At 43.4% G+C, this 12,316-nt stretch overlaps 1 protein-coding gene across 1 annotated transcript in view; it reads right to left on the reverse strand.

Annotated features, from left to right (window-relative positions):
• The window catches only part of LOC115474075 (polycystic kidney disease protein 1-like 1), an 889,490-nt gene that overhangs the window by 776,525 nt on the left and 100,649 nt on the right, over positions 1–12,316 (reverse strand). The window contains exon 7 of the mRNA XM_030209391.1: positions 5,593–5,693. Within this exon, the coding sequence (XP_030065251.1) occupies positions 5,593–5,693 (101 nt within the window). The remainder of the gene's footprint in view (positions 1–5,592; positions 5,694–12,316) is intronic.

The raw sequence follows: 12,316 nt of genomic DNA on the forward strand, positions 1-12,316 counted from the left end.
CGTATGGCTGTGATAAAGATGAATGCATTACCCAGGTTGCTATTATTGTTTCAATCTTTGCCGGTGGTGGTTCCTAGACAGACACTTTGACAGCTGCAAAGATATATTCTGCAGTTTATAAGGGGAGGCAAGCACCTTCGACTACCTGGGCAGGTGATATGGGGAGAGATGGAGAGGGGTGGTAGAGCGGTGCCAAGGACTGAGTGGTACTATATGGCTGCTCAAATTAAGATGGTTTTGGATTGGGAACGGGGGAGGTTAAAGCCAGCGAGTCAGGTGGAACGAGCATACTGTCCCCAAAGGGCTTTGAAAACGTATTTGTGGACAACTGAGGGAATGGGAGGGGTGCTGGTGGGAATAGACAATCCATTCCTTAGGCATCTTATGGGTATGTGGGGGGATCTACAGAAGAGTTGGGGACAGGAAGATAAGGTGTCCACCCGGGCGGCTATGAGATGGGAACCAAAGTTTGGGGCTGGGAGAGATAATGCCACATTTGTCAGATGGGATCAGGTAGGCCTTTCGAGTTTTCGAGATATGTTGCAGGGGGGAAAGATGAAGAGTTTTGAGGAGTTTAGGTCCAAGTATGGACTCCTTGAAGGTGATATTTTCCCCTACCTGCAAATCAAACATTTTGTGAGAACGATGGGGTGGAAGGGAGAGGGTCCACAAGAGAAGGAAAGCTTGGAAAATCTGTGGGGCTTGTTGCAGAGGGTGCCCAGACCCATCTCCGTGCTGTATAAATTCTTTAGGAGAAGTGATCCCTCCCCCTTTAGCTTTAAGGGGGCATGGGAAGCAGATCTCAATTGCTATTTTAATGAACGGGAATGGGAAATGAAATGCGGGGAGGTCCAAAAGGCATCAACATGTGCATTAGTGCAAGAAAATGCTTACAAGGTACTCACTAGGTGGTACTATACCCCTGAGAGACTGAAGCGCATGTACCCTAATGCCTCTGATCTTTGTTGTGGGTTGCATATGGGCTCCTTTGTGCATATTTGGTGGACCTGTCCATGACTGATCCCATTCTGGCATGCAGTAATGAAAGCCTTAGTAACTATGATAGGGGAATCGCTGGTGTGCAGCCCATCGGTGTGTTTGCTGGGACTGCATAATGAGAGTGACTCCTGGGAGAGGAGCAAATTGATGAGATGGGGGCTAGCGGCAGCAAAATGTCTTATAGCGCGAAGATGGCTGACTACTGATCCCCTGTCAGTGGGGGACTGGAAATGTAAACTGGGACAATTTATAGTCATAGACGCCTCACAGTGTATCGTAGAGATGGAGAGTTACGGCGCAAGAGGGGGTGGTCCCGACTTCAAGACTGCTTAGCCCAACTTTTGTAATGACTTGTTATGACTTGAGCTTGTTCAGTAGAAGGGGGGGAGGGGGGAATGAGAGAGTGACAAGAATGGGTGCAGGGAGGGGGGGTGGGAAGGGGGAGTTACCTTAGAGTGTGTAAAATAGTAAGTTTAAGGGTGCATGATGATATGCGGTGCCTGGTGACAAAGTTTGAAGCATCTGAATTTTTACGTAAGAATTATATAAAACCCATGGAGCATAAAAAGTGTAAGTAGACCATCGCCAAAGTGACTGTGGAGAGTACTAATAAGCTATGTTTTTCTTGCGCTAACTGGCCCAGGTCCGGTGCTCAAGGCATAATTGTATGTTTGATTGCACTGCATTGCAATGTTGGCTTTATATTATAAAACTCAATAAAACATTTAAAATTGAAAAAAAAAGAATAGGGCTTCTCTCCTGTGTTACTACAAGGCCTTTTTACTAAGCTGCACTAAGTAGCTAACATGGCATTTACTGCAATTCAAATGTTAGCGTGGACCCATGCTAACTTTTAATATGTGCTAAGATAGAACGCAGAGTAAAAATGCCACACCAACTGCTTAACAAAGCAATGGATGAGAATTGAGCAGCACTAGGGCAGAGTGAGGAGTGCAATGCCCTAACAGACAGCACATAATTGATTAATGCGTGTTAGCTGTCCTGACTGGCAACAGTATGGCCGCAATTACCACCACCTCAAGAGTGAGTCCCAGGAGGAGTCAGAGAGTGTGGGGAAGGTGCAGGGTTTGGATGTTGGGGATGGAGCATACACTTTGGGGATGGTGTTTGTTCTGGAAGGGATCTGGAGAAGGTATAGTGATGGGGGGAATGGAGATCGGGGGTGGGGGATTGCCGCTACAGGAGGTGAGGTCTGGGGAGACTAGGAGCTATCAGGAGGGATGCACTGGTGTGCAGCCTTGGCACTTGACTTTGGCATTTATTAAGATCAGTGCCTGACTGGGATGTGGGCTAAATGCAGGACAGATGCTGGGCACGCTCCTTGCATTTACCGCACTGGCTTTGCACCTCCTGTGCTATAGTTTGAGCTACTGCAGCACGAGACATGCAAAACCTTACCTATGTCTCTACAATAAACACTAAGTCTGGCTTAATCTCATCTAAAAGGTCATTAACAATTAAAGCTTTCATAACAACATAGTGAATCTTAGAGACATCTCAATGGATAAGAAATATTAACAGTAGAGTCTTAGGAAGTACTGCACTTGATGGAGTTGGTCCAGAGGGCAGCTACTAAAATGGTCAGTGGTCTTCGTCATAAATCATATGGGGACAGACTTAAAGATCTCAATATGTATGCTTTGGAAGAAAGGCGGGAGAGGGGAGATATGTTAGAGAAGTTTAAATACCTAAATGGCATAAATGCACAAGAGGCAAGCCTCTTGCCATTGAAAGGAAGCTCTGGAATGAGGGAGCCTAGGATGAAGATGGCAGGGGATAGACTCAGAAGTAACCTGAGGAAATACTTTTCCACGAAAAGGATGGTGAATTCGTGGAACAGCCTCCCTGTGGAGGTGGTAGAGATGAAAACTGTATCTGAATTGAAGAGAGCTTGGGATAGGTACAAAGGATCTCTAGGGGAGAGGAAGGGATAGTAGATGGCAAGGATAGGCCATGTGGAGGGGCATAATCGAACGGGGCGCCCAAGTTTTCCCGAGGACGTCCTTGCAGGACATCCCGGCAAAGGGGCGGGGAAACCCGTATTATCGAAACAAGATGGGCGGCCATCTTTCATTTCAATAATACGGTCGGGGACGCCCAAATCTCAACATTTAGGTCGACCTTAGAGATGGTCGTCCCCGGTTTTCGGCGATAATGGAAACTGAGGATGCCCATCTCAGAAACAACCAAATCCAAGACATTTGGTCATGGGAGGAGCCAGCATTCATAGTGCACTGGTCCCCCTCACATGCCAGGACACCAACCGGACACCCTAGGGGACACTGCAGTGGACTTCAGAAATTGCTCCCAGGTGCATAGCTCCCTCACCTTGGGTGCTGAGGCCCCCAAAGCCCACTCCCCACAACTGTACGACATTACCATAGTCCTAAGGGGTGAAGAGGGTACATTGGGTACAGTGGGTGGGTTTTGAAGGGCTCACATTTACCACCACAAGTGTAACAGGTAGGAGGAGGGTGGGCCTGGGTTCGCCTGTCTGAAGTGCACTGTACCCACTAAAACTGCTCCAGGGATCTGCATACTGCTGCAATGGACCTGAGTATGACATTTGAGGCTGGCATAGAGGCTGGCAAAAAATATTTTAAAAGATTTTTTTAGGGTGGGAGGGGGTTAGTGACCACTGGGGGAGTAAGGGGAGGTCATCCCTGATTCCCTCCAGTGGTCATCTGGTCAGTTCGGGCACCTTTTTGAGGCTTGGTCGCAAGAAAAAACGGACCAAGTTGGCCAAGTGCTTGTCAGGGACACCCTTCTTTTTTCCATTATCAGCCGAGGACGCCCCAGTCCCACCTTACGACATGCCCCCGTGAACTTGGTCATCCCCGTGACGGAAAGCAGTTGAGGGTATTGGCTTTAGATTATGCCGATTTAGGCGACCCTGGGAGAAGGACGCCCATCTCCCGATTTGTGTCAAAAGATGGGCGCCCTTTCTCTTTCAAATATATGCCTGATAGTCTTTATCTGATTCATTTTTCTATATTTCTGTGTTTCCATATTTAAGAATATCTTGAAAGTCAAAAATCATGACAAATTATTTCTATAATCATGTTTACCCTTCCTTCTAAAGGATTAAGAGAAATCTCTGATGGAATGTTAATGAGCTCATTGTAGGAATACTGCATCAGTAAGAGAAACTTGATACAAAAGAGTAGCCATTCTGAGGCCTAACAGAAGAACTAACCACAATGGCATAACGGCCTTTGTTAATAAGGACAAAATTGGAAACACCATTTTAACAAAACCACGAGAAGAATTATCAAGAGATTTCTCCTTATTTCAGGGCCCATTTAAAAGAGAGTTTCAGCCTCACCAACTCCAAATTTGCTTGCTATAAGATATCCACTGCTATTTAGCTAATAAAATCATAAAACAATTCAACTTAACTAGTTGAGATAAAAGAAGTACATTAATTCCAAGGATTGGGCTCCTCCTGACACCTGGTCTAGACTTAGGAGTGAGGTTCATTATTGTCATGAGTATGCAGAAAATTAACCCATTTACAGACATCGGCCCCAAAAAAGTTATTTTGGTTTGCTCAGTCAGTGCAATGCCATTGGAATCTGTGCCAGTCTTTACCCCACCTGCACAGTAGATGCTCCCATGCTCTGGAACTTACTCCCACAGTGGCTATGTCTAGCTCGAGACTACCTCTACTTCAGGAAGCAGGTGAAAGTCTGACTCTTTACCTAAGCCTTTAATACTGACTATACACTCACTCCACACCTGGACTAGTTTGATACACACATTGTAACTTAGACCAGTTCCTTATATTTTGTTTAACTGTACAAAGAACTTAGTCACCCATCTTTTTATCCCAACTGACTCTGTCCTACCCATCTTGTCCACATCTACTACTACTACTACTTAGCATTTCTATAGCGCTGCCAGGGTTACGCAGCGCTGTACAAGTTTAAACACAAGTTTAAGGGGCCTAATCTGCACTTGGCCCCTTGGCTAAATGGTAAGCTGTATTGTAGAAAAGCTTTAGCATCATATCTGTTATTCCAGTGTTCTATTGCGTTGATTATTAGGTGTTTCATTGGTATTATGCTAACATCATATTAGATCTGTGTTATTTGAGTGTTCTTCAATGCTGTCTATTAAGCTATTGTTTGTATTGTACAGATATTTATCATACTTCTGTTATATGGTTGTTCTGCAGCGCTATTAAATGTGTATATTTCTGATAAAGTTTCATGGTAGTCCTATTATTAGGTTTCAATTTGCTATTTACCTCATGTATTTTGTTTTTATTTGGTCATTTTGCTATTGTTATACTGTTAACAAAATTGTAAGTTTTATGTTAAACTGTACCCTGCTGTACAATACCTTGGGTGAATTTCTTCATAAAGGTGGTTAATAAATTCCAATAAATAAAATAACAGTAGATGCCACCAATAGGATGGAACACAGGCAAGATCCTGGAAAACAGCACATGAGCTGGGAAGAATCAGGGAAACAGCAAAGCCTGGAGGTATTCAAGTTTGCCCAACCCACTGATGACAGTTGTATAGGATGGATAGGATTCTATCCAGTTCTAAAATTGACCTTTATTACCTTTTAAAGAAGCAGCTGGTATAACAATTTGAGATGTTTCTTCTTCCCAAAAGTGGATTTTTTTCACATTAAAATGAGTTGGAGTTGGCTTTAAGGAGAACCTAAAACAGAATTACAGATGAATTATTTAATTGATTATGCCATTCCACTCTGAATATCTTATATTTATTATGGTGCTCATTTTTAAGCACGAAGACATTTTATAATGCTGAAAACATCTAAATTGCAATTTTCGAAACACAAAATTAGGACATTTTTCACTGCAGTTACTCCAAATAGTAAGGGGGTGTGTTGGAGGTGTGTTTTGGGTGGGACTTGGGTGAGCCCACAAGTTGGACATCTTTCAGTGATAATGGAACAGGAAGAAACGTCCAAGGCAAAAAAGAAGACATTTTTTATCTAGACCTGTTTCAATCACGTCTAAGTCACAAAAAGGTGATCTGACTGACCCCTCTTTAATCCCCCAGTGGATGCCGATCCCTCCCACCCCCATAAGTAAAAAAGAAAGGAAATACCAGGCTATATGACAGCTGCAGGTGTTAACATAGTAACATAGTAAATGACGGCAGAAAAAGACCTGCATGGTCCATCCAGTCTGCCCAACAAGATAAACTCATATGTGCTACTTTTTGTGTATACCTTACCTTGATTTGTACCTGTCCTTTTCAGGGCACAGACCATGTAAGTCTGCCCAGCACTATCCCCGCCTCCCGCCACCAGCTCTGCCACCCACTCTCGGCTAAGCTCCTTAGGATCCATTCCTCCTGAACAGGATTCCTTTATGTTTATCCCACGCGTGTTTGAATTCTGTTACCGTTTTCATTTCCACCACCTCCCGCGGGAGGGCATTCCAAGCATCCACTACTCTCTCCGTGAAAAAATACTTCCTGACATTTTTCTTGAGTCTGCCCCCTTTCAATCTCATTTCACGTCCTCTCGTTCTACCGCCTTCACACCTCCGGAAAAGGTTCATTTGCGGATTAATACTTTTCAAATATTTGAACGTCTGTATCATATCACCCCTGTTTCTCCTTTCTTCCAGAGTATACATGTTCAGGTCATCAAGTCTCTCCTCATACGTCTTGTAACGCAAATCCCTTACCATTCTCGTAGCTTTTCTTTGCACCGCTTCAATTCTTTTTACATCCTTCGCAAGGTACAGCCTCCAAAACTGAACACAATACTCTAGGTGGGGCCTCACCAACGACTTATCAACACCTCCTTTCTTCTGCTGGTCACACCTCTCTCTATACAGCCTAACAACCTTCTAGCTACAGCCACCACCTTGTCACACTGTTTCGTCGCCTTCAGATCCTCAGATACTATCACCCCAAGATCCCTCTCCCCGTCCGTACCTATCAGATTCTCCCCACCTAACATATACGTCTCCCGAGGATTTCTATTCCCTAAGTGCATCACTTTGCATTTCTTCGCATTGAATTTTAATTGCCAAACCTTAGACCATTCTTCTAGCTTCGTCAGATCCTTTTTCATGTTTTCCACTCCCTCCCGGGTGTCCACTCTGTTACAGATCTTAGTATCATCCGCAAATAGGCAAACTTTACCTTCTAACCCTTCGGCAATGTCACTCACAAATATATTGAACAGAATCGGTCCCAGCACCGATCCTTGAGGCACACCACTACTCACCTTTCCCTCCTCCGAGCGAATTCCATTCACCACCACCCTCTGGCTTCTGTCCGTCAACCAGTTCCTAATCCAGTTCACCACTTCGGGTCCTATCTTCAGCCCATCCAGTTTATTTAAGAGCCTCCTCTGGGGAACCGTGTCAAAAGCTTTGCTGAAATCTAAGTTGATTATGTCCATAGCTCGTCCCTGATTCAATTCTCCTGTCACCCAATCAAAGAACTCAATGAGATTTGTTTGGCACGATTTCCCTTTGGTAAAACGATGTTGTCTCAGATCTTGCAACTTATTGGCTTCCAGGAAATTCATTATCCTTTCCTTCAGCATCGCTTCCATTAATTTTCCAATAATTGAAGTGAGGCTTACCGGCCTGTAGTTTCCAGCTTCTTCCCTATCACCACTCTTGTGAAGAGGGACCACCTCCGCCGTTCTCCAATCCCTCGGAACCTCTCCCGTCTGCAAGGATATATTAAACAAATCTTTAAGAGGACCAGCCAGAACCTCTCTGAGCTCCCTCAATATCCTGGGGTGGATCCCATCCGACCCCATGGCTTTGTCCACCTTTAGCTTTTCAAGCTGTTCATACACACTCTCTTCCGTGAACATTTGTACTTTTTGCAGTCCATCGCGGTCCTTCTCCAGGATTTTCTTCTGTGAAAACAGAACAAAAGTATCTATTTAGCAAATTTGCTTTTTCTTCATCATTATCCACATAGCGGTTCGCAGTATCTTTTAGTCTCACAATTCCCTTTTTAGTCTTTCTCCTTTCACTTATATACCTGAAGAAATTTTTGTCAACCCTCCTTACATTTCTAGCCATTTGTTCTTCCGCTTGCGCTTTCGCCAGACGTATCTCTCTCTTGGCTTCTTTCAGTTTCATCCTGTATTCCTCCTCGTGTTCCTTTTCTTGTGTATTTCTGGAACGCCAACCTTTAGCCTTTATTTTCTCAGCCACTTGCTTGGAGAACCATATCGGTTTCCTTTTTCTCTTGCTTTTATTTACTTTCCTTACATAAAGGTTCGTGGCCCTATTTATAGCTTCTTTCAGCCTGGACCACTGTCCTTCCACTTCTCGTATTTCCTCCCAGCCCATCATCTCCTTCCTCAGGTATTCTCCCATTTTACTAAAGTCAGCACGCTTGAAATCCAGAACTTTGAGTTTTGAGTGTTATGGGAATATTCAACAGAGCAGCAATCAGCTCCCAGGAATAGCCTAGGTCTCAATTTGCTGTTTCCAAGTTTACCTCATGTATTTTATTTATGTTTATATTTGGTCATTTTGCTATTGTTATGCTGTTAACAAAATTGTAATTTTTATGTTGTACCTGCTGTACACCACCTTGGGTGAATCTCTTCATAAGGGTGGTTAATAAATCCCAATAAATAAAACAAAAGTAGATGCCGCCAATAGGATAGAATACAGGCAAGATCACAGTGGATTTGTGGTGGAAATTGTGAACCCTTCCAAATCACCAAATTAGCTACTGGAGACACCTGCAGGGTGGAAGTTGACTGTAATAGTGTACAGTTAGGTATAGTAGGTTTTATTCTGTTCCTTAAGGGCTCATAATACAAAATAAAGGAGTTATGGTAGGAATTATGTAAGCCACATTGAGCCTGCAAAGAGGTGGGAAAATGTGGGATACAAATGCAACAAATAAATAAACTGTACTAATACTACTTATCATTTCTATAGTGCTGCTAGATGTACGCAGCGCTGTACATTAAACATTTAAAAGACAGTCCATGCTTGACAGAGCTTACAATCTAATTAAGACAAACAAATAGGACAAATAAAAGGATCTGGGAATTACTTATAGTAGGAATGATAAAACAGACAAGGGTAGGACTTCCGGTGACGTCATCCCCCTCGATGGCAACCTAGACTCGAGGCTCCCGGGCTTCTCTCGTTAAAATAGCGAACATAGCGACACAGATCGACGGAAAAGCTAACGATCGCAAGCTTAACTCTTTTGGATATTGTGATAAGTCACGATGTCGCAGAAATCAAAATTATCAGACTCCAAGAGCGGTGCGCGGAGCAGCCAAAGGGTGAGCAAGACAATCGGGCGCCATGTTTCTCCGCAGCATGAGGCTGCATCGGACTCCGAATCGGTGCGCTCTGATGATGAAGCAGCCCACGTTCAAGACTCGCAGTTTGCTAAAATACTCAAAGATCTTCGGAAAGACCTGGCTCATATGAAATCGGAAATTGTGGAAAGTATAGACAATTTGAGAGGTGAGATGGAGGATTTGTTAATAATAATAAACATGCTGCATAAATATAATGAGAAACAGTTGAACAGTATAAAGTTCCTATGGTCAGTGAAGTGCAAGTATTAAGGCAAAAGACCTATGAGTCACAAACCTGTGAAAACAATGAGGGAGTCATAGAATCAACCTTGAGCAGCCTGGTGTGAAACAGAGACAGGGAGGCTGTGTAAGGGGGGCAGAAGGAATGTTGCTTGCAGACATTTGTAGATAAGAAATGTAAGAACAAGCTTCAAAGAAAAGGGTTGCTGACGTGCACACATATGAATGTAAGTGTATTTAAACTGAGGAGAAGATATGTATCTTAAGCAAAGCAAAGTAAAGCAAAGCAAGCATATATCTCTGTATTACTGCTGAGCAAATATATATCTCTGTATTATTGCTAAAAATATATTGTGTAAGCAGACTTTGCTTCCAGCGTGATGTTCTCACGCTGCCTCTGTCCAACGGAGGACAGTTGAAAAAATAAAAATATTTTGATTATTCTTCTTTATAATAGGTGTCAATGGGAGGTTATGGGGAGTACCTTACTCAGAGACAGCATTCATGCCTACGACTGAGATTAGGTCGACACAACCCTAATGGTACATAAGGTACACATTGTAACCCTTAACGTGAGGGGCCTTAATGCTCCGAGAAAGCACCAGTTAGTGTGACAAGAGCTTATGAGATTGAAACCGCATGTCATAATGTTACAGGAAACACACTTGAAGAGGGCTCATGAAACTCTGTTTAGACATCCTCAGTACTCCAAAATCTACTTTGCATCTGATATCTCTAACAAGAAACAGAGAGGGGTAGCTCTACTTTTTCATAATAACCTTCCTCTGCAGGTCCACCAGGTGAAACGGGACCCAAAGGGGCGATATGTTTTGATCAGAGGTACTATAGAAAATAGGGAGGTCACGTTCGGATCTATTTACGGCCCTAACTCGGAGCAACGCTCCTTCTTTCAGTTGCTAAAGCGAAAATTGTTAGAAATGATAGGAGGGTCTGTGATATTAGGTGGCGACTTTAATGCCCACGTTACACCCAGACTTAGATCGATCTGGCTCTCCCACTAAGAATGATAAGGTACTTGCTAAACATTTTACCACTTTTGTGGAAGATATGGGGCTTAATGATCCCTGGAGGGATAGCCACCCCGGAGAACGTGACTACTCCTTTTACTCTCAAGTTCATCAGACATATTCCCGAATAGATTACATTCTTACAGATAAACTAATAGGAACTCAGCTTGGGAGGGCCCAAATTGGGAATATTACCCTCTCTGATCATGCTCCTTGTATGTTGCAGTGGGACAGTCACCTGATGGAGAAGAGGGGAGGTACTTGGACTTTTAATAATCTGATCCTAAAACAAGAGGAGGCATGTAGTGACTATGTTAAAGTACTTGAGGAATATTTGTCATTTAATTTACACTCAGGCCCTCCTGTAGCAATAATCTGGGATGCGCTTAAGGCAGTTTCCCGAGGCCATTTCATGGCGGTGGCAGGACGACTTAAACGGAAAAGAGAGAGCGAATTAAATCAGTTGAGAAGCCAGATTGGGGAATTGGAATTAAAGCATAAAAGTACAGGCTCTCTCAGATATTACCGAGCCTTACAAGCTAAGAGGATACAATTAGATGCCTTGCTAGGCCAGGAGTTAGATTTCCTTAATGCAAAGTTAAAGCTTCATAACTATACAAAGAAAAATAAGATTAGTAGACAGCTAGCGCTTAAATTGCGAAAGCTTCGGGTAGAGCGTACCATTTTTTGTATTAAGGGGCAACAAGGAGAGAGACTCCGACAGTCGCAAGAGATTAGAAATCGATTTAGCCAATATTACAAGGCATTGTACTCTAGGGATGACTCGATCCAGGAGGGGGAAGTTCGGTCATATTTAGAGAAATTAGATCTGCCCAGTATTACTCCAGAACATAAGGCAGTGCTAGACGCTCCTCTTGAGGCAAAGGAAGTGCTTACAGCTATTAAATCCCTAAAAACTGGTAAAGCGCCCGGGTTAGACGGGTATACAAGTGAATTTTATAAAAGGTTTGCTTCATACCTAGCACCTTTATTAGCAGAAGTGCTCAATTCCATACGAACAGGGGAAAGCATGCCAGAAACTATGCGAGAGGCATGGATCGCTGTAATCCCTAAACCCAACAAAGATGTGACCAAATGTTCTTCCTACAGGCCAATCTCAATTTTAAATGTTGATGTGCGTATCTTGGCAAAGGTGCTGGCCACTAGGTTATCCATAGTTTTACCATCTATCATTCACCCAGATCAAGTGGGATTCATTGCAAATAGACAAGCCTCTGATAACATAAGGCGAACAATTGATGTTATGTATGCTGCAAAGCAGAGAAGTATACCCTATTGTCTGTTAAGTATCGATGCCGAGAAGGCATTTGATAGGGTACATTGGCCTTTTCTCTATCAGACAATGCAGCATTTTGGTATTGGCACTCATTTTATGGGTTGGATCAGGGAATTCTATACCAGACCTAAAACCTGTTTAAAGATCAATGGACAGGTCTCCCCCCTCTTTGATTTACAAAGAGGAACACGCCAGGGGTGTCCATTATCTCCCCTTTTGTTTGCTATGGTGATGGAGCCCCTGGCGTGGGTCATTAGAAATGACCCGGGAATTACGGGTGTGAAGGTAGGAGATTGGGAATCCAAGGTTGCGCTTTTTGCCGATGATGTTCTGTTGACAATCACATCTCCTTTGGATTCCCTTCCAAAGCTATTTCAGACTATGGAGGCCTATAGCAGGGTTTCTGGTTTCAAAATTAATTACACCAAGACGGAAGCAT

Source organism: Microcaecilia unicolor, chromosome 1 (assembly GCF_901765095.1).
Source record: "Microcaecilia unicolor chromosome 1, aMicUni1.1, whole genome shotgun sequence".
NCBI lineage: Eukaryota > Metazoa > Chordata > Amphibia > Gymnophiona > Siphonopidae > Microcaecilia > Microcaecilia unicolor.